General features: G+C 42.1%; 1 protein-coding gene across 5 annotated transcripts in view; it reads right to left on the reverse strand.

Annotated features, from left to right (window-relative positions):
* The window catches only part of JARID2 (jumonji and AT-rich interaction domain containing 2), a 284,760-nt gene that overhangs the window by 91,652 nt on the left and 169,132 nt on the right, over positions 1-23,976 (reverse strand). For 4 of the 5 annotated variants that reach the window (XM_017874507.1, XM_017874509.1, XM_017874506.1 and 1 more), the window contains one exon: positions 23,753-23,894. The exons of the other annotated variant lie outside the window; for it this stretch is intronic. In XM_017874507.1, coding sequence (XP_017729996.1) covers positions 23,753-23,894 — 142 coding nt within the window. The remainder of the gene's footprint in view (positions 1-23,752; positions 23,895-23,976) is intronic. 5 annotated transcript variants of the gene reach the window in all.

The following is a 23,976-nucleotide window of genomic DNA, read 5'->3' on the forward strand; positions in this document are numbered from 1 at the left end:
GGGGGGGGGGGGGGGGGGGGGGAGGATCAGAAGAAAAGCATTCCAAGCAGGAGTCCACACCACTAGAAACAGAAGAGATCACTGGGATTTTTCTAATCCCACGCTTCTCAAACGGGGCCTCCCAGGTAGTAGGCAACCAGTGATACAGGAAAGGGAAGGTGGGGAGGGAAGGGCTGGGTAGAGGAAGGGCGTGGCCCCTGGCTAGGCTCTACTCCCAAGACCTAAGTGAGGACAGGCACTTCTGCCTTCCTGCCCAATGCTGCATTTTCCAGGACCACTCTGATCTGACACGCCCCCATCCTGGGCCTATGAAAACCTATAAAAATCGGAGACCTTAGCAAGGCATAGACGCAAGGAGCTGGGCGTCCTGAGGAACACATCAGCGGAAGACAACACAAGTGGCCATCGACCAGCATGCTGCCCTCCCCACCTCCACGGGAAAATCAACTCCCTTCTGGCTCCCCGATCTGCTGAGAGGTACTTCTCAATAAAACCCTTTCATTCTCCAAGCCCACGTGTGATCTGATTCTTCTGGTACACCAGCAAGAAACCACAGGTTACAGAAATCCCTCTGTCCTCAAGGAAGGGGGTCTAATTGAGCTAAAACAAGCCGCCTATAGAGAGCAAACTAAAGGAACACCCTGTAACACACACCCACTGGGGCTTCAGTTGTAAACATTCACCCTTAGACACTGCCGTGGGGTTGTGGCCCCACAACCCGTCCGTCTGGATGCTCCCCTAGAGGTATAAGCAGCGGGGCACTGAAGAAGTGAGCCACTCCTCCATCGCACGTCCTGAGAGGGAGACAAGAAAACCTTCCCCATTTCACTAGAAGCCATAAAATGCAGCAAAGCTTTTCTGTGTTTTCTGCTAGCTTTGGGATTGGTTTGCTCTGTACCCCTGAAGTTAAAAGTTTAAAAAAAATTTTTTCTTAAATTAATTCTCAAGGCACTGAAACTCCAATGTGCCAACCAGCTTACAATTATACCGCACCTGGTTACTGACAGAATTTCTAAGAACAAAAGCTAGAACCCAGACCTACCCGTGGAGAAATGACCCCACTTTTGTGCTTCTGACACAAACCAACCTGAACTTGATTTCCCTGGCACTGGCACTGGGAGGAAGGTGACATCCTACCACCCTCCAAGCCCTAAAATGGGGCTCTAACAGGAGACAACTTTCTTACATTAAGCTGGGATTCCCAAAGGCTGGATATCTTTCCTGAGAAGTTGTAAAACTTAGGTGGCCCCAAGAGGATTTGGAATCCAAAATCATCTCTCAAGAATTTAGTTTAAATAATGTTGGACTGATGATACCCTAAGGTATGTAGCAAAAACATACATGAACCCTCTGTAAGGAGAGTTTTTTCATCTCAGGCCTCAATGAATTCCCCCCCCAAACAACTTTTCACATCCAGGGGAAATAAAGCACCATGAGGAAAACCCAGCAGATGTCCAACTGGGAAAATGTCAGTCAGTAATTTGAATCATCAGACTATGTTAAAACAAATAAAAGCCAAGTTTGAAAATATCTGCATAACAGGAAACTAACACTTGAAACAGTGAACACTGAAACTACCACTGAACAAACACTGAAACTAACATTTGAAGGTAACCTAACATCGAAAAGAACCAAACAGAACTTCTAGAAATCAAAAATAAACTAGCCAGAATTAAGGCTTTTACTTGGCGGTAACAAACCATTTTTCTATTGAAGGAAACGCAAACCTACTTACAAAGTAGAAAGTAAAAATTTCATGAATTATATAGACTGCAAAATTTCAAAGTCCTCTTCCAGCAGAGGTTAAGGCCCAAGATACAGAAAGCTGAGAAACACTGTCCTACAGATGAAAATCTTATCTCCTCCTGATAGATGAGGAAACAGCAGATCAAGAAGGGTATTTAGTGACTTGAGTAGCATTAAGCAACTATTAAATACTACTGGAGAATACACAATAACATTCTATCAAAATACTTGAATTAACACTCCATGGAGTTCACATAATGGGATTCTGAGACTCACATATGGATAAATGAATGGGTTCACTTCCTGTTGTGCCCAGGGGTGTGAAGAGCCTCTGTTGTCATGACAATGAAAAACCAATGCATTCTCTTCCACATTTGACAGTGGTTAAAATAAACAAAGATGACAGCTGACCCTATTTGCCCTTCTAAGAATTTTTTGAAAATCTCTCTCCCCATCAGCTCCTCTAGGGAACTGGCTCCTCGTAATCTATCTATGTGCAATACTCTCTGAAAGATGCCACCACCCTAAACAACCCCACAGGCTAAAAATACAACAAATTCCATTTTAAAAGATAAGTCACTGATTGAGGAGTATATGGAATTGTCCATCACAGAAACATGAATTTTGTGCATCAAGGGACAGCTACAGTGTTATTTAGTGTCATCTCTCATTCTCTGGTCTACAACAAAACTTCATGTAAAAAAAAAAAAAACAACCTGTTAGGAACATAGTGAAGGGTGGAGACAGACTTATGGAGATACATGTGTTTTACGGGCAGATTCCCCCACTGGGTACAAATTAAGTCTTGTGCAAGTTGAAACATGTGAAACCAGGGAAAGTAAAGTACACTGGCACATACACAAATATTCTACCCCTGATTGACACACACAGACACACACACACACAGAGAAAGAGAGAGAGAGAGAGAGAGAGAGAGAGAGAGACATGGGGGTTGGGGAGGAGGCGTGCAGCCAACAACTAGACTATAAATAATTTCAAATAAACCGCAAGGGAAGGAAAGACATTATTACTTTTCTTTCTCGGCACAAGGCAGATGAACAAGCTGAGGAAGGAAACATTTGGGGACACGCAAAGGAAAAGGTCCCTATAAGGAAATGGGGCTACCTGGCCCTAAAATTTCTTAACCACAGACATAATTACTGTTCACTTACCCAGCAACTATACGTAGAATGTGTGCTTATTATTTAAGGATAATAACGTAATGCATGCTTTAAATCACATACAGTCCTCGGAGCGGTGCTTATCAAAGTGTGGTTCTCCAACCAGCAACAAGAGAATCACTTGGGAGCATATTAGAAATGCAAATTCTCAGGCGCCACCTCAGACTTGCTGAATCGAAAACTCTCAGGGCAGGACCTAGCCAGTCTGCGTTTTAATCAGTCCTCCAGATGATTCTGATGCACGCTTACATGTGAGAAATACTGGGTTAGCACCAATGCTATAAGGTGTAATGGTTGCATTTATCGGACAAGGAAACAGAGGCTCAGATACTTTTAAGTAGCTTTTAACAGCTTAGATACAAACCAAACATCTAACTTTATTCGAAAACCTGGGCTTCTGAAGGAGGAGAACCCAGTCTGGAGGGAGGGAGCCTAAGGACTTCCTAGAACTAAATCAGATGGAAAACAGCCAATCTTAGAGCCCTTCTAGCCCAAGTAAGTAACTTTGTAAAATGTTCCAGGTAGGAAACTTCACCCTCTTCACTCACATGGGGCATATACCAAGTAACCAATGGGAAACCTCTAGAGGGTATTTGAACCCCAGGAAATTCTGCAACCAGTACTACTGAGATGCTTGCTTGGGCTCACTCCCTCTCTGCAGAGTGTGCTTTTTCTCCTTTTTTTTTTTTTTTTTTTTTTTTTTTCTGAAGGCGAGGGGCTGGGAATGACGGAGTCCCAAGTCTGCCCAGGCTGGAGTGCAATGGTGTGATCTCAGCTCACTGCAACCTCTGCCTCTTAAGTTCAAGTGATGCCCCAGCCTCAGCCTACCGAGTAGCTGGGATTACAGGCGTGAGCCACCATGCCTGACTAATTTTTGTATTTTTAGTAGAGACGGGGTTACACCATGTTGACCAAGCTGGTCTTGAACCCCGACCTCAAAAGATCAGCCCACCTCGGCCTCCCAAAGTGCTGGGATTACAAACAGGAACCGCCACACCCGGCCTGTAGAGTGTACTTTCGTTTCAATAAATCTGCTTTTTTTTCCCCTCACTGCTTTGTGTGTGCGTTTTGTACAATTCTTTGTTCAAAATGCCAAGAACCTGGACACCCTCCACCAGTAACACAATGGTAGCAGGTGAACTGTGGGTCCCAGTGGCTTAGCAAAAGTGCAGGAGCACTACTGAGCACTGTGAGCCTGTGTACCTAACCAGGCATTCCTGGGAACAGGCTTCCTGCTGGATTTATTTCACCAGAGACAACAGTCCTTTCCAGTGGTATACCTTTAGTGACTTGGCTTAAGAGGATTTCAACAGAAGCTGCAAAACAGACTGCTTTGCAGCTCTGATTCAATGTCCCTGGATAAAGGGCTAACACTGGAGACAGAACCTCTCTGGAAAAAATCTATGGGGTCATTATCCAAACTGACACCTGTAAATTTCTTACTTAAATTGCTTACGTAAATTTTTTGCTTAAATTGCTTCATTGAAAGGGAAAAAGATCATAGTCTTCAACGCTTTCTTTGGAAACTTAATTTCAATTAACTAACTGCAATTTAAAATTATATCCTGGTCTTCTGAGGCTTGAACCAAGAAATGTGAATAATATGTAAAAGGCTTGTTTACACTAAAAGTAGTGGGGGCAGTGGTAACAGCAACACAGAAAGCGCAAAACACTGTCTTCAAGGTGTTTGTCGGAATTATTCCTCATGACCTTCAGAAGGGTAAAGCTGAAGGAGCCATACCCTCCTCTCCTTGGCCTCAAACAATTCCCAAAACCCAAACAGCAGGAGGGCATCGTGTAGGAGATATATGGATTGCAGCTGATGGAAACATCAGCGTGCATTTGGGTTCCTAAATCATTTCGAAACATTAATCATGAAGACTCACAGCACCCAGTCCTATCTAAGCCATAGATTCCTCATTTAGGGAACAGGATGATCTCACATTCACATGCTCTGTAAGGGCTCTATTTATCCCAGTACAGTTCAATTAGACTAAATTGCAGGAGGCATAAGAAATGATAATCAGGAGAGAAATTACGGCAAAGGCAGTTCAAGTCCCTACAAAGGGGAAAAACTACAAGCTCCAGAAAGGCCAAGTGCCAGTCCACATTACACAATGGCATTTGCCGGAACAACAAGTAGATTACAGCCCTGCACGGTACCAATAGTCTACAGGCTGTCACAATGAATGCAAACATATTTCGTGGGGGCTGAGTAACAGGCTGAACAAATTTGTAACTACGTTCCAGAAAAAGAATGGCTCTGAAAACAACATATATTTAGAAACTGCTAGAATCCCATCCTACACAGTTCCAAGTTGACAGAATAATAAAGTACCCCAAGACTGGTCTGGATCATGTGCAGTTACTCAAAGCAGCCCCTACAGACCATTCATTCCGCCAAGAGTTAGCAGAAGCTTAAGTGGGCTTGGACTGGAAAGCATGCCCCGAAAGTCCCACATCCCTCACATAAGTAGGCACTGACAAAAGCGATTTTACCACCAGATTATCAATAAGCACTTCACAGACGGACATCTCATTACAGCCAACCCAATGCTTGCTTAGTGCACTTTTTAAAATCATATTAGAAAACAATTTACTTAACTCAATAAAGCACCTGGCCTATTACACTGTTACATACTCAACAGAACAGTACTTCATATAAGAGAAGCAACATCTTAAAAGGCCTCATGTATTTCAACATATAATTGGCAACCACATATAAATAGCAGGAAAAGAACTCAGGATCAAGCATGGTTCTTGTTTTCTGTTTAAATGTTTTCCTTTTTTCCACATTTTTTAATACAGTAAACGAAATGAATTAGCATTAAGATTAATTGTATATACTTGACATATTCTATAAAGTGGTCATACATGGTATTTTAAAGTCACAGAAATTGTCTTGAAAACTAAACTCCAGGAAGATAAATAAGCAGAAGTACATCTTGTACCTAAGGAAAAAACAAAATCTTAGGAAGAACATCAGACACATTTAACGGCATCTTTATAAGACCTTATTTATTATCATGGACATAGATGCTGAGGTTAAATGTTTTTAAATTTGAAAGAATCCAGAAAGCTGGAGTTAACCTTAAGTTGGCACCAAGGGAAGAACCAGAGAATCTTCATGCAAGAAGATGGAATTTTGCCTTCTCTTGGCATGACTAATTAGAGAGGGCTGCTAGCAATTCAGTGACATTATAATGACGTTTGAGGACTCACAAGCCTGCTGTGATGCTAGAAATACGCACTTCCTTATTACTAATCAGATGTACCAAGGAGTAAAATTTACACAGTACATTTTGGCTTCCCTGTGGTCAGATGTGGAGTTTCTGTACCCAGGGAAAACAATGTAGAAACAAGTGTGTACATTTCTCTCTCTCTCTCTCATATGTATCACTACCAAAAAACGCGTACTCGGTTCTTTCCTAACACTTCAAAAAAAAAAACAAATCCAATGAGTTTTTACTTCAGTCAGACACAGACAGACAGACAGACAGACACACACACACACACACACACACACACACACACACACACCCTCTAATATGATAGTGTGCAAAAGACCAGAACAATTCTAAATAGGAGTATTTGCCTCTCAAATGTGATGACCCCTTTAGAAATGTTTCCTTTTCCACTGAGTGCGGTTGCTCACATCCGTAATCCCAGCACTTTGGGAGGGTGAAGAGCAAAGATCAACTGAGGCCACCAGGAGTTCGTGACCAGCCCAGGCAACACACTGAGAACCCAACCTCTACAAAAGATGAAAACGTGTGCCAGGCATGGCGGCATGTGCCTGTGGTCCCAGATACTCAGGAGGCTGAGGCAAGAGGACTGCTTGAGCCCAGGAATCCAAGCTTGTAGTGACCTATGATGGATCCATTGCATTCCAGCCTGGGTGACAGAGTGAGACAACAACTACCTCAAAAAAAGAACAAGAAAAACATTCCTTTTCCTAATAGTTGGTATAGCTACTCCCAGAATTTGTTTCCACACTCAAAAACATGCAAATTGTTATTCCACAGAAGATACTCTGCCACCATTGGGGATACAAAAATAAACAAGGACCATCCCTACTCAAGTGGGCATAGTCTAGACAGCAACGACCACCTAATTCTTTGCCCCACCCAAACACATGCAGGACAATCACATATGGATGGTGTTGCTTTCAACCAATTCTGTGAATAGCTTTAAGTATCAGGATAGAGCTATCAAGACAGTTAATGAGGACTATGCTCTAGAAGTTTTTTGTTTTGTTTTGTTTTGTTTTTAAGACAGAGTCTCACTGTGTCTCCCAGGCTGGATTGAAGGGCGCTATCTCAGCTCACTGCAGCTTCCGCCTCCCGGGTTCCAGCGATTCTCCTGCCTCAGCACTCCCAGGTAGCTGGGATTACAGGTGCACGCCACCAGGCCCAGCTAATTTTAGTATTTGAAGTACAGACACGGTTTCACCATGTTGGCCAGGCTGGTCTCGAACTCTTGACCTCAGGAGATTCGCCAGTCTTGGCCTCACAAAGTGCTAGGATTACAGACGTGAGCGACCATGCCTGGAACTAGAAGATTCTATCATTGAAAATTAAAGTCATTGAACCTAAAGGAAAAAATATTCTTGCATGATATTTACTTATTGTGTGGGGAAAATACCCACTTACCATACAAACCCCTCAAAATTTCCAAAACCAGAAATGAACCCAACTTTCTTCCAAAACAAGTCACTATGGTTGCCGCCTTCCATCACTCGCCAAACTCCCATTCTACAATAAAATGGGAGGTGGCAGTGAGGGAACAGGAAGTGTAAGGCGACAGTAGTAAGAAGAAACATTCAATTCCCACCTTAGTCAAAGCAGTGTGCACTGCTTGGAATTGCACTAGGCAGTCAAGTGAGGTATTAACAACAAGCAGCAGTCTATGTTAAAAAGAAAAGAAAAAAAAAAAGGCCTAACAACCCATATAAGCACTCACATGTGAACCACAAGTGACATGAATGGCTGTCACCTCCTTCACAAACCAGGTGACTCCAAGCTCTCACAATTTCAGCATCTAGTGCCTTTCATGTAAGATGCCAGGAACCAGTGTCTACATATTCACACTAAGGAAGATCCAGGAACTGATCAAATGTTTCCAGGAGGGTCACATCTGCTGAAAAAGATCAGCGTGGTGTTTAGATTTGTCCTTTGGGGGTGTGAAAAGGCAAGGAGGGCAAAGGGATGGGACAGAGATGTTAAGTGTTTAAAAGCCTAGCAAGAGCTTAGAGGAGGAAGGAAAGAAACTTGTATCCAGCAGTTTCCATGGCAACCACAAAGCACGCTAGACCATAATTTACACGGGAGGTGGAAGTGATATCCCTGCAATCTGATCTCCGGGGTAACAGAAAAAGGAAATGGCCACTGCAGTATTAAAATGCCTCCAATGAAGTTCCAGCCTTTTTTTTCCCCCTAGAAAATAAATGCAGAAGAAGCTAGTATGTTTGCTAGGAGCCTGAAGCAAATGATGGGGGTGAATATGGAGTCCCACAAGTGTTCGCCAACATCTAAACCTGCATAGGATGCAAACATTCCGTGGCAGGTCCAGGTTTTTCCATTCCTTCCATCACACTACAACTCACATGCACTGAACTCTTAGGATGCAGTATGGTGCGGGTTTATGCAGAAGAACTGAGTATCTAATAAAACCTCTCTAGAGACTGACCCAAGTCTAGCAGGAAAAGGAACTTGTTAAAGAAAGAAGATCCAGGTTTCAAACTCTTAAAATACAATTCCAGGAAGATGAGCATAAATGGCAAGGTTAAAAATAAACTGCACACAACCACAAAGGGTTGCCAGAAAGACACAGCCCTCCTTTACATTCCTGCAAAGTGCTACTCCAAATATATCAAGGTGCGGATGTACCCCAAATTACTCAGGCCAGTTATGTAATTCTTTAGCAAACACATACACTTGAACAATGTAAATGTATACTGTAAATAAGCCTTCTGATCAAAACCACAGAACGGCACTGATGGCTTTCAAATGGTAAAATCTCCTGACTCCCTTGTTAATTATCCAAGAATCTGTTAGGCTTAAGTCACCTCTTCCTTTGGGGGCTGGAAAAAAAGCAAGCAAGCAAGATCGGGATTTGTTTTTCATTTACTAAGGTGAAGACAGGAAACCCTCTTGAAGCTCTTCTACTCCCTACTATAACTGAAGGAAGCTCTTGCTGTCAGTCCACATCCATTCAACAAATATTGATTCAGTGCCTCCGAGCACATCTTGGCTTAGACTGATTTGGGAGCCAACACTTAAGCATAGTAACCTCCTACATAGCGTGGAGATAGGTTATTTCATTTAATTCTACAAACCACCTGGGTCGTTGGTCATTTCTAGTCTGCCTTGCTGGGCCTGTCCAAGGTGCAGCCTGCCCAACATCCACGTGTGTCCTTTTGAATATCAACTAACCATCTTGCCTCCAGCTCACCATCTTGGTAAAGAAAAGTTTAAAATTTAATCCTGCCTTCTCTCTCAGCCAGCTTGTGAAGTCCATCAGTAAAGAGAATGCCCTGAAGCACACAAAGCCTTCTAGAAGCAGCCTGTTAAGACGCACAAAGAACCCTTCACCTGTCAAACCTCGGCCCCACTCAAGGACAATCAAGAGGCACAATCTCGAAAACTCTGGCCCTTCCCGAGTGGCAGGTCTCAAGCAGCCGCTGTCCCCTCCCATGGCAAACTGTCCAGCACTCAAGAAGCTCATCATGTTATTACTACAGCAGCACTGCACCCAGCTACCAGGTTCAGAGAAACAGGTACAGGCCTGTTTCCCTGAATTAGATTGGCTGAGAAACCCACAGCTGGCAGCTCACTTAGGAAGTCAAAAAGGACTGATTTACCCAGAAGAGCGTAACAATACTAAAAGGGTCTCCTCCTCTTTTCGCTCTTATTACATCTCCCAGAGATGAGAAAATGAAGTGCGCACTTCAATGAGGTAGCAATTTCCCTAAACATTTCCCTAGTCACTCTGCTTGTGTTCCACAAACTTCATGCATCTTTCTTTTGTAGCACACTTCGCACTCTTAGTCCATTTGAGGCTTCTATTACAGAATACCTGACACGGGATAATGTATAAAGAACAGAAATTTATTTCTCACAATTTTAAAGGCTGATGGACAAGCATATGGTGATGGCCTTCATACCATTTCCTAACACAGTAGAGTAGAAGGCAACACATGGCAAGAGAGGGACAAAAGGGGGCCTATCTTGTTCTTCTATAAGGAATCCACTCCTGTGATAAAGGTATGAGTTCACGCAAGAGGGTGGAGCCCTCATGACCCCAACACCTCTACATTGGGGAATAACTTTCTAACACATGAAATTTGGGAGTCACATTCATACCACAGTACACCATAACAAAAATTATTTACTTCTCTACTTTCTCTGGGATGCAGATTTCCTATGGCTCGAAACAGGCTTAAATCAATCATATGTAGCTGCATCTCAGCACCTGAGAAAACTATTAGCATGCATTTTCATTAACAAATTAGCACCCATGCATATGTGCTCCTTGGAGGTCACAATCCTCTGAAGGTTAAAATGGAATCACTTTGCCACACCCCAGAATTCTCAGGCCACTCCAAAAATTTTGAAGGTACAACTATATTATTCTCTCTTTGTCATCAGTACATTATGATGGCTCTTCACTGACTTATTTAAGGTGAGCAGACATCATTTACTGAATCTGTATTACATACTGGGAGCCTTGTCTCCCAGACAAGTATAATCTTATGTGCCTCAATGTTCTCATCTATAAGATGGGGATGATAATAAAATAAACTATCTTAATGATTTTGCTATGAGAATAAAATGGGCTAACATATGTACGGAATGTAGAACAGTGGAAGTGGGCAGCACATCATAAATGCTATGTAAGTGTTTGCTGTTCTTTGGGTTTTTCTTGCGACAGAGTTTTGCTCCTGTTGCCCAGGCTGGAGTGTAATGGTACGACCTCAGCTCACTGCAACCTCTGCCTCCTGGGTTCAAGCAATTCTCCTGCCTCAGCCTCCTGAGTAGCTGGGATTACAAGCATGCGCCACCACGCCAGGCTAATTTTGTATTTTTTTTAGTGGAGGCAGGGTTTCTCCACGTTGGTCAGGCTGGTCTCTAACTCCCGACCTCAGGTGATCCGCCCAACTCAGCCTCCCAAAGTGCTGGGATTACAGGTGTGAGCCACCATGTCCAGCCAAGTGTTTGCTGTTATTAACATCAACAGAGTCACTCTGCAAAGTTGCTCTTCTTTCAGATAATTGACTCTCCCAGGGACAGAGTATTATTTAGATTCAAGCCCAGTCTGTATGAATCCATAATCATAAATTATTCTCTTTTCTCCTGATTTCTAATCAAAAGGTTAATTATAAGACTGTGCTAGAAAAATATGCTTGACATTAAGCCACAATATTTGGAGGATTGTGGAGGGAGAACTACTCCTGGTGTAAATTCCGAATCAAAATAAGCCAAGAAGGGCTTGAAGATCAAGAGACAGTCAAGGGCCAGGCATAGTGGTTCATGCCTGTAATTCCAGAAATTTGGGAGGCCAAGACAGGAGGATCACTTGAGGCCAGGAGTTTGAGACTAATTAATGTAGGCAACAATGCAAGACCCCATCTCTTAAAAAAAAGAGTGAGCCAGTGAGCCAGGGATGAATACATACAGGTCTATCCACATCTGTGTGCCTCCAAGAAACAGTTCAGGAATGTGGGCTCAGATGTCTAAGCAGTAAAAGTAGTAAGTACTGGCCAAACAACACAGACCAGCGAGGGGATGAAGCCTGACCACTAGAGAAAGGGACCAGAGGTAACAAAAAGGCTCTCCGGGAGAGGAGGTGTCTTGAGAAAACAAAAATGGAGCTACAGACCCAAGGATGGGGAACCTGCAAAGGCACAGCAGCACCATTAAGGTCATCACAGTTGCAAGGAACCCAAAACACTGGTCACCAGACACGTTTTCACACCTCTTCCCTATCATGGCCCCAAGGGAAACAGAGGCCAGCAAGGAGTGCAGATGAGAAGTGACAAGCTTCTCCAGCATCCTGCACACAGATATCCCACACCAAGGATAAAGTATGTGCTCAGGCCAGGGTGGGGTCAAACCTACAAAGACACCTCTCAGACTTAATTATCCTGATCTAGGTAGTAACAATTTGAAAGGGAACCTGCAGTCCATTCTGCCACGAAAGCCACACAAATCTCCCCACACATGACCCATAAAAGTGAACTTAAAATACCAGCCTGTCTTTGTCCCATGACTCAGGAACAACTCGCCCCACAACCACATTCCCCATCCAAACTCTTCCTTCTGTGATGTTGAACTCTACCTCCTATTTTAATCTTTCTGAATTTAGTAGTTGCACAATTCTTTCCAAAAGCCAAAACCACCATCCTGTCCCCAACCCCAAAAAAAGAGCTGGACCTCAGCTTTCTTTCCAACGACAGACGACTGGCATGCAGGACAGGCACAGTGGCTCACGTCTGTAATCCCAACAATGTGGGAGCCTGAGTCAGGCAGATCAACTGAGCCCAGGAGTTTGAAACCAGTGTGAGCAACATGGTGAAACCCGACTTCTACAAAAAAATGCAAATAATTAGCTGGATGTGGTAGCACATGCCTGTAGTCTCACCTACTCGGAGGCTGAGACGAGGATCACTTGCACCCAGGAGGCAGAGGTTACAGTGTGCTGAGATCATACCACTGCACTCCAACCTGGGCAACAGAGCCAGACCCTGTCTCAAATAAATAAAATTTTTAAAAGGAAGGAAGGAAGGAAGGAAGGAAGGAAGGAAGGAAGGAAGGGAGGAAGGGAGGGAGGGAGGGAGGGAGGAAGGGAGGAAGGGAGGAAGGGAGGAAGGGAAGGAAGGGAGGAAGGAAGCAAGCATCTGCAACATTGAGCCAGCATATCTGTTGTCTAATGGGCTAAGTGGAAAAGATTGGCCTTCTTTAAACTGGACAAGTGTGTTTCATACTGCTAAGTCACCACATCCTTCTAATGCATTTCCAGGCCCATGTCATGTGCTTACCTACTGAGATCCTGTTTAAAACCCTGATCTATAATTCTTCTCCATCCCTNGGGAGGGAAGGAAGGGAAGGAAAGACAGACAGAGCCGCATCTGTAAGCCTTGACAGCATAGTCAAGTAGACTTAACCCATGAGAAAGACAAGATGGACTCAACAAGAGGCGTCATTAATGAGAAAAAAGGAGTTGCTTCCTGTAAACTGGAGCAATACAAAAGATTGTTTTATAATCCCAAAACAGTCATAAGTAGTAGTCTGCCAAGCAGTTAAAATTCTGAGAGAGGGAGGGGGAGAGGGGAAGCACACACAAAACCAGTCAGATTTCGTGTTTATCTGACCAGCTTCCTCTATTCTGTAGACACCTATGGTGAGGCTCTATTCCATGATGCGGGAAGCAGAAGTGGGGAGACACAACCACTGTCTTGGGCATCCCAGAGCAGAGGTGAGAAATTGTGAGTTAAAGGGGGTCTGAACGAAGAAGGGTTTTTGCCGCAGGGAAAGAACCTGACCATGAATGTCGATAAGCAGCATGGGCAGCCTCCAGGAAACTGAGCATGCGTGAACGGCCCAGTGAGAACTGCTGGCACACTCAAAAAACGTTTCCTTAGCTCTGTGCTATCCAACCTGAGACACCGAAACCCAGGAACTCAGGTTCACCTTGCTGACTTCAGATCAAGGTGAAGGTACAGTGTGTGAAATACAAACTTCCCTCCCAAACTTGGAAGATTTCCATGGGAAAGGTGAATATCCACAAGCAGGCACTGTGATGTTAACCACTCCGCAAACCTACCAACTCCAGCTCACTGCAGGAAAAGTAAAGAAAAAGAATATTCATCCAGAAGGATAGAGAACCACCCACTAAAATCAACAAGTAATCATAGATCTACTTGGAGCAGCTACCTGAAACAACAGTCAGCTGAGCTGGGCCCTCCCCGCTCTCACATCCTGGATGAGCCTCTCTCTGGGGTCCTTACACAAAAGGACATCTAACATTGGAAGACCCAAGAAAGGATTTCGGGAGCTATAGGTTCTGCTCAAGATAAAGCTAAAATTTTCCCCCTTTGTATCCATAGCTCAGTTTCCAATGAAGAAAGGCATTTCATGTACTTCAGAAAAGAAGGAATATATCCCTTGGCAGAAAAAAAGATTCTTTACTAGAAGAGGTGAGCTGAAGGGTAACACTAGGCACAACAGCGAGAGATGACCCTGAGCGCAGCTGTGGACCAGGCCAGCCCCCAGCCCACACTGCACCCCCACCCCCAGTACAGTTTACCGAGCCAACTGCTGTCCAGATGACACACCTGAAAATTCAAACCCTCATTTGCTACAACTTACGGAAGGGGATATGGTACGGTGGGAAAGTCCAGGCATTATAGATACGAAAGCTTAGATCCAAATCCTATTAACTCAGCTGCCAAGTGAGGATGGTAGAACCTTTAAAACAGGTATTTCAAAAGAATTAAGGTAAAAATTTTTAGCACAATATTACCTAGGCTAAGGTCAGTTCTTCCTAATGGAAGAGACCAACTCCATAGCTTCAAAGAAGGACTTCTAATAGTCACAGGCTTTATTATGGAATGGAGTTTACTATTTATTATAGGCTGAATGCTTATGTTTATTAATTTTGAAATTTTTTTCTTGGAGTCCGGGCTAACTTACGCTGTTCACCTTTTTCTTTTTTAAAGACTAACAAAACTAAATGAAAAGCTATGACTGTGGTTAGTTCCATTTCCTGATGGTATGTGTCTCTCTCTCACGCTCTCATTCAACATTTAAAGAACAGAAAGAACTTCCGCTTTTAGTGAAGCTAGACAGGATTTATACCTCTTGCCTGCCTGAAAGAGCTAAAAATCCACACAAAAAATGGCCACCATATAGCAACATACTGTGATCCCCAACAGATGGAAAATAAATGATCCCTCCAGCTCACTGCCCTGAGACAATGTCCAGGCTGCAGCAGTTACAGAAAGGGCAAGCAGAGCTGGGGTTGAGAAACACAAGGTGAGGCCAAGGTGATAGAATGTGTAAGGCAGAGCACAGCAGAGGCCAGAGCCACACAGACAACTCTGGAATCTGCCAAGGGCACTCCTCACGTCTTCCGCTGAGTACTAACAAGCACACTTGTGTTAGGAAGCTACCCAAGAGAAAGTATTTCCAGAAAGGATTAGCAGGAACAGTATCCAAATTGTAAAAGCACCAGGAATAGTGCCCATTCTTACTAGGCTACATGCTAAACATAATCCATAGGACATCAAGTAAAATACTCATAAGCGTTTTTGCTTGAGTAGCAGGGAAACGTTGCCTCACAGTAAACACTGCTTTGGCCCTACCTAACAAAGCTTGAAATCAAGATCCAAACAGATCAAACTGTTCCCTAATAATCAGATCTCAGAACAACGCTCAAGAATATGTAAAGAAATATGAACACTTCCCACAGCAAACAGAGAAAAATTTACATTGCCTGTCAACTAATAAAAAGCTACCAGACATGCAAAGGTGAAGGAAAATATGACTGATGAGGAGGAAGATTTAATCAATCAAAACTGTTTTGTAAATACTGGTAGACAAAAATAGCAGATACTCAAATTTATCTCTTATAACTGTACTCCACATGTTCAAGAAACACCAAAGAATAAGCATATTACTAGAGACACTGAAGATTATGAAAAGACCAAAATCTAACTTTTTTGTGTGTGTGTGTGAGATGGAGTCTTGCTTTGTCACCCAGGCTGGAGTGCAGTGGCGTGAACTTGGCTCACTGCAACCTCCGCTTCCCGGGTTCAAGTGATTCTCCTGCCTCAGCCTCCTAAGTAGCTGGGATTACAAACACGCACCACCACGCCCAGCTAATTTTTGTATTTTTAGTAGAGACAGGTTTCACCATGTGGGCCAGGAAGGTCTTGAACTCCTGTCCTGGTGATCCACCCACTTCGGCCTCCCAAAGTGCTAGGATTACAGGGGTTAGCCACCGTGCCTGGCTCTAACTTCTAAAATACAATAACAATGTCTGAGGTGAAAGATATATTCAACAGGCTTACCAGCAGATTTAGGGTATAAACTATCTAAAATGCAACATAGAGATCAAAAAAGGAACAAAACACACGAGCTATGGGACAACTTTGGAGTAACATATATGCAAATGAAGTCCCCAACGGGGAGACTAATGCACACAAAAATATTTGAAATAATAATGGCTCCAATTTTTCCATAGTAAACGAAATCTACAAAACTAATACACTCAATGAATCTCAAGCTCTGGAAATAAAAACTCGGCCAAGACACATTGTATCAAATTGCTTAAAACCAGTAAGGAATTCAAAAGAAAACTGTGGTAAATGATTGCTCCTACAAAGCTATGAAAATGACAACAGGATTCTCATCAGAAATGATGCACATCGGGACAGTGAAGCAGTGTCACTGAAGTACTGATGGTGAATGACTATTAAACTAAAATTTTATACCCAGCAAAAATATCTATAAGAAATGAAGGTGTATTTTGTATAACTGCATGTAATTCTACAATTATCATAAAAGCATGTTTCTAATGTGGGTGAAATAAGATCTTCCCAGACATACAAAAGCTGAATGATCAACAGCAGACCTAATGTTAGAAATGTTAAAATCCTTCAAGCAAAAGGAAATGAAAATGATACTAGAAACAAACATGACAACTAGGTAGATAACACGAAACAGCAGATAGGCGAGATTCACCCATATTTACTTTATATTTACATCCACATCTTTTGTGTTCAGAATTGCCACATCATAATCTATTACTCAATTTTCTTTACTTTCTGCAGTAGAGAGTACATTTCACCCATGATAATTCTAAAGCTGAAAATTAAAATAGTATTTCTCTCTTATTTATAAAATAGATCTCAAGATTATAACACCAAAATAAACTCCAAATAATCTGGTCAGTGGAAGCTTCTAAACATAAATCAAGGGTTAAAAGAAATGTTAAGCCTTTTCCTGATTGTTTTGCTTTCACTTTTTTGCATTTAATAGTAAATTATACTACTAACTTATTTTGATACAGGAATGAGTAAAAACTAGACACTTATTTAATAGAATTCTAATTCTTAAGGATGCTCACTTTGAATAACACCAATTTATGCATGCTATCAAGCAAGAAATGCATCTGGGCTTATCTTCCTTTCAAACCTGAAGTTAAAAATGTATTTTATACCATCAAAGTATCTCAGACCAAAAAGAATAAGGAACACAGTAGTGCAGGCAATGTAGCTGTGAATATCATACCTGTTAAAAGCCTGAGAGAATTCTCACCACTTTCAACATGTATTTATATCCAGAGGCATGTCGTATCTCAGAGTACACTGAGTTATGAAATCCAAACACTTCCAAAAATTCTTTACATTCAAAATTCAATCTAATAAGACAGTGTTTAAACTAAGTCCTGTAGGATCGAAAGCCTAACTAAAATACAGCAGCTCCTTGTTTAACAAAAAAGTTACATCCCTGCAGAGATAGAATCTGTACTTCTGTACTAGTTAAATAGAAACTCTTAGAGTTTTTATTTTAAAGTGTGTTAGTATACAAAAAGCAATATACTCTTCTAAACAATATAGTTGACCGGGCGCAGTGGCTCATGCCTGTAATCCCAGCACTTTGGGAGGGCAAGGCGGGCAATCACGAGGTTAGGAGATAGAGACCATCCTGGCCAACACGGTGAAACCCCGTCTCTACTAAAACTACAAAAATTAGCTGGGTGTGATGGCATGCACCTGTAGACCCAGCTACTCGGGAGGCTGAGGCAGGAGAATCACTTGAACCCGGGAGGGCGGAGGATGCAGTGAGACGAGATCAAGCCACTGCACTCCAGTCTGGCGACAGAGCGAAACTCCATCTTTAAAAAAAAAAAAAAGAATATAGTTAATAAGGGATCTCAACACTAAACACTAGGGGGTCTCTCCCTAAGGTGAAGCTATGACTAATGTATGAACAGCCACGATGTTATCTGCTCACCCCACCACTCTTGCCTGCTCCATTCAGGCAAACATCAGGTAGTACCAAGCTCAGCAGGGGAAATTTACACCACACACCACAGGGTCCTTCCAGTGACTCAGTAACTTCAAAAGAGGGAGTACCCATACATTTCCATCTGCCTACAGATGGCTGTGGTAGGGCTGACAGAGAGGAAAGATATAAATCATCATTTGTGTATTTTAAAAATCCTCTGAAACACGTCAGAGAAGTCTCGAAAGGATGTGCATACTCACATGTAGCAATTCATGTGTCACATATACTGACAATGGCCGCTAACATCTAACACAAAGAGTACTGTTTGTACATCAGAATTATTTTTATTTATTTATTTATTTATTCGCTTATTTAATCTTTTTCGAGACAGAGTCTGGCTCTGTCCCCCTGGATGGAGTGTGAGGGCGCGATCACAGCTAACTGCAACCTCCGTCTCCCAGACTCAAACGATCCTGTCATCTCCCCCTCCTATAGCTGGGACTACAGGCTCATGCCAACAGGCCCAGCTAATGTTTTTTGTATTTTTTGGAAGAAATGGAGTTTCACCATATTGCCCACGCACGTCTCTTCAACTCCTGGACTCAAGCGACCGGCCCACCTCAGCCTCCCGAAGTCCTGGGGTTATAGGCGTGAGCCATTGCACCCGACCAATATACCAAAATTCTCTTCAAGAATTAATTTCTTCAGGTCACAAAACACCATCAGGCAGTTACTACTGTGATCCAAATATTTCAGATGAGAGAACTAAGGCCCAGACATATTATATTATATAACCTGTCCAACAGGTATTATACAAGACCCGTTGATTTACACAAGTAAATGTTCAAGATACAATGATAAGTCACACAGCCTGGCCCCAGTCTATATACTCTTTATGCTGCACCATAGTCTCCATAAGACCCACTTAAGAATCACCATTCTCTTGCAATTTTTCTACCCTCTTCCCCCCACTCACCCACAGATAAAATATAAACAGTTAATCTTGCTCTCTATTTTAGCGGCCAACTCAGATGATCTCTTTTTTGAATCGTATATTTCAGATCTTGTATTTACTTACACCTAAAAAAATGCCACCACCAAATTCATTGCACTTTGTCTTTTCATTCCTCAAACAAATTATCCTCATCTCCACAACCATCCTTCTGAAGAGTTTCTGACCACTAGTCCACACCCGAACAACCATACTCCGTCCATTCTGGTTTCTACACATACTGAAGAGACCGATGTGGCAAACACACACTTTACAAGAAGAACTGAGTGGAATAAAAGGGCAACATGAGAGACACAGGCAGGGCCGCCTTCACATTCAGAACAGGATGAAAGTCTCTGCAATGGTTCCATTCTAAACAATATAAATTATAAACTATGTAAATATATCATTAAAAAAACAACCTCACCTCCCACAATGATCAAAAGAAAAAGACAAACAACATCCAGAACTGAAAACAAGACTCGGCCTTCAGGGTCCAACCAGCACAGAAATCTCTCCGGTCACCTTTTCTTGGGCTGCCCTTTCCACGAACGCAGCAGAGAGATTCTGAAGCGGGCTGGCTTTCCCTTTTGTCAACAGGCACCTCAGATGACCTTTCGATGGCTAGGTAAAAATATACCAGTTTTGGTTTTGACTTTTTTGTTGTTGTTGTTGTTGTTATAGTTGCCTCTATAAAGAAAAACTCTGAGGAAGAGAATCAGAAAAGAGAAAACTCCAAAACCCTGAAGAACTCTGGACTCCACTGGTTTCTATCACTAAAAAGATCCCCAGTGTCAAGTAAAGGCACTGGCAGTAAATACAGCAATATCTGACTCAGGGGTTTTCTGCAGAAAATAACACTTAGTAAACACATGGATGTTTTAACTGAAGAATTAAAACATGTTATTAGCATCATTAGAAAAATCTAATTGCTTCAAGGTACAGGTTGGAAAAGTAGACTGGATAAGGCTGGAACTAAGGCTACCATCAGTCTTCATCATAGATTTTTATTTTCCGTAAGAATGAAGTCAAGCACATAAAATCCCTCTCAGTCTTCCCCTTTCCCCATCACCCTACTGTAGACAAAAGGCATATATTTTGCTGATGATTCTAAAATCATGCACAAAAAAGGATGTGTAGAGTAGGAGTAATTAAATGTACAAGAATAGCTAACTAGCAATTCATATCATTCTAAAAAATAAAAGAGAAAATGCTCTTTCCAAAGCACTCCATAAATTACGACCCTGTCATATGATTTGAATGTGGCCCCCCAAAGCTCAAATGTTGGAAACTTAATCTCCAATCCAACAGTGCTGAGAGGGTGAGATCTTAAGAAGTGATTACATCATGAGGGATCTGCCCTCGTGAATGGAATAATGTCACTATCTAGGGAGTGGGTTTGTTATAAATGCAAGCTTAGACAGGCGTGGAGGCATATGACTAACTGTAGTCCCAGCTACTCAGGAGTCTGCGGCACAAGGATCCCTTCAGCCCAGACATTAGAGAACACAGTAAGTTATGATCACACCACTACATTCCAGCCTGGGTAACAGAGCCAGCTACTTGGGAGGCTGAGGCAGGAGAATGGCGTGAACCCGGGAGGCGGAGCTCTTTAAAAACTAAACTTTAAAAAAAAAAACAAAAACAAACCAAGCTTAGCACTTTCTTCTGCTCTCTTGCCAAGTTATAATGCAGCAAGAAGGCTCTCGCCAGATGCAGTCCCTCAGTCTTTGAATACCAAGCTTCCAGAAATATAAGCCAATAAATTTCTGTATTTTTAAAGTTACCCAGTCTCAGCAATTCTGTGATAGCAACATGAAACAAACTACAACAATATGAATTTTTAAGAATCAGTATTTTCTCTTACAAAGTCTAAAGGCCAAAAGAGAATGTAAATGGTCAATCTTAAAAGTTCTTCCCCGCTGGGCACAGTGGCTCACACCTGTAATCCCAACACTTTGGGAGGCAGAGGTGGGTGGGTCACCTGAAGTAAGGAGTTTGAGACCAGCCTGATCAATATGGAGAAACCCTGCATCTACTAAAACTACAAAATTAGCCGGGCATGGTGGCACATGCCTGCAATCCCAGCTACTCGAAGGCTGAAGCAGAAGAATCCCTTGAACCCGGGAGGCAGAGTTTGCGGTGAGATCGCGCCATTGCACTCCAGCCTGGTCAACAAGAGTGAGGAGAGAAAAAAAAAAAAACCTTTTCCCATGTATAATGTTTAGGAAATTTTAAACTCACAAGTAAAAATTAGCATCTGTTCAACAATCCACTAATGTTATTTTAAAATAGCCATTACAGGTAGTTACTTTAGACTCAACTTCTCATCTTCAGAGTCAGCACATTCCATTACCCTATTAGAAAAGTCATTCTGTATGTGAGTTGAAGACAGGTTATGTATTACAGTTTCAACAGTATACTACCCAAGCTCTGGAAATTCAGGTCCCAAGTCATTTACTCTGCTTTTGAAGGCAGGGTTCATCCCAATCCACTAAATACTGAAGGATCAAAACAAAGGAGTGCTTTAAGGCCTTAAGTTTTAAGTTATCATTTTATGCTTGCTACATACCCTGCAACAACACAGGAAATGCATGCTCTGCCTGGGTGTGGTGGCTCACGCCTATAATCCCAGCACTTTCAGAGGTGAGTGGATCACTTGAGGCCGGGAGTTCAAGGCCAGCCTGGCCAACATGGCAAAACCCCATCTCTACTAAAAATACAAAAATTAGCCAGGTATGGTGATATGTGCCTGTAATCCCAGCTACTCGGGAGGCTGAGGCATGAGAATCGCTTGAATCCAAGAGGCAAAGACTGCAGTGAGCTGAGATCGCACCACTGCACTCCAGCCTGGGTGACAGAGTAAGACTCTTGTCTCCCTCAACCCCCACAAAAAATAAATGCATACCCTAATGACACTACGTATTTGAAGGCTACAAAATCTTTCTCCTATAATCAAGAGTGCCCCAGACCATCCTCAAAATCTACCCAAGCCTATCAAACCTTAATCCACATAAAACCTTGATGAGACCAAAACCAAGTTAGCAGGTTGCAATGAATCCTTAATTCAGTAAGATAATTGACACAAGAATAATTAAAAAGGATTTGCCATGGCTAAGTTTTCCTTCAGCCAACTCTGAAAAGAGTTCCTCTTTTCTACTACCCTAAAAAATTCCAGTTAAATGACTGCTTTGCACTCAGGTGCCACATGACACTGTGGTCTGATACAAAGAGAAAGCTAGCAGCACTATCTTCTGAGAGAATCACAATGAGTTAGGGACAGAGTCCCTCCTTAAGAATGAAGCCTACAACACACATCACTGCACCTGGATGCTGACCAGCCCTCAGACAGAAGTGAGGGTGATGGCCAGCCACATAGCTAAAGGAGTGGGTGCCCAGACTCAGAGAATTCTGCTCCCCAAATGGAGATGAAAGTTGATGCCAGATGCCCAGGTTGGAGGCATGGATAATATTATCACACATTCCAATATATTTACTGACACAATTTTTTACACATCCTTAAAATCACTCTCTTGTGATAATTCATGTTTTAAACTGGAATCGGGAGTGTTTGTTATGGAATATCTGTAATATAATAGGTTCATCACTGAGACACTCTTTTTAAAGGAGTGACATACAAAGCTCAGCATACGGGAAGATCCTAACTATACTAACAATGACTCTTATGACATCTTCTAAGACAAAGTGCTGAGGATGAAGAGAAAATGAGAGAAGCATACAGATTCAATGTATTTAAAAGGCTATTTAAAAGACGACACCTCGTGATGGAGAAAATAAAGACTTTGAGCTATGCATCTCAAATTTCCGACCTGAAAACAGGAATTTTAAATATCTACACATGGCTAATCTTGTCCTTTTCTCTTAATTTTTCACTCTACTCTGTTCTTCTTTAGATAGACACACGTAGATTGTTTCTGAAAAGTAAATTCTCCAGAATGAGTAGACACAGACGGCAGACAAGGGGTTGTTTTTTTTTTTTTTTCTTTTCCTTCAATCTCTGAAACTAACAAATTCTAAGAAAAAGTCATGAAGCTAGTCATCCAGGTAAACATAAAGAGAACAAAGGGAAATATAAATTCTAAGAGGGAAAAAAAAGGAAATAACAGGTATGAAGTACGGTAGATACTAGGCAAAGGGTTTCAAAAACACCCAAGTAAAATCATTATTATAAAATGTCACTGCCACTGTTTGACCATGAAACCACAAACTCTTATCAAACTACTAAAGCCAACTTCCTTACCAAACTATCTTAAGCTTATTTAGGAAAGCCACATAAAAATAACTGCTGTTCTAAGTTTTAAGCACCAATTCCACAGCTACTAACTTGGAACTTGGTTAAACAGCAAGGGATTAAAAATACACAGTGTAATTTCAGCTTTCTTGACAAGGAAAAAACGTCTCAGAAACACCACATTTACTTCTTCAAATTTTTAGAAAGATCTCTTTTCAGAAGTGGCAAAACATCACCTAATATATATATTCCTCAAGATGACGGCTGCTAAGAATCAATTAAAATGAACAGTTAAGACAGGCATTACAAGCTGGCAACTCTTTGGCTAACTGTGCCAGCAAGAACACGTGTTGTTCAGTCCAGAGTACTTTTTTTTCCCATTTTTAATTATAACTATTAAACAACACTTAGAAAGCAGGACATTTGTTACAAAACCTCATAATTCTAGCTCCTCTACGAAAATCAAAAGATTGGGTGAGTGGGCTCACATTATCATGTGGTGAAAACTGGCACCTGAGTTTGCAGTCCCTGGTTGAAGGTACCAATATTTGCAGCCTTGGGTACTAACCTTTTCCTCGACGGCCCTTCTTCAAAATCTGAAGAACTAACATCGTTGCTAGTGGAGGACACTTGGGATGCATCGTCCTTTTCATTCTCTGACTGTTCTGATGCTGGTCCTAATCCCTTAGACTGGTCATTACCAAGGAGCCCTACAGGTGAGAAAAGGGGACAAACACTTAAATACATCACATCAGGAGGCAGCACTTTACCACAGTCAACCCTACACAACGC

Source organism: Rhinopithecus bieti, unplaced genomic scaffold (genome assembly GCF_001698545.2).
Source record: "Rhinopithecus bieti isolate Rb0 unplaced genomic scaffold, ASM169854v2 scaffold_7684, whole genome shotgun sequence".
Taxonomy (NCBI): domain Eukaryota; kingdom Metazoa; phylum Chordata; class Mammalia; order Primates; family Cercopithecidae; genus Rhinopithecus; species Rhinopithecus bieti.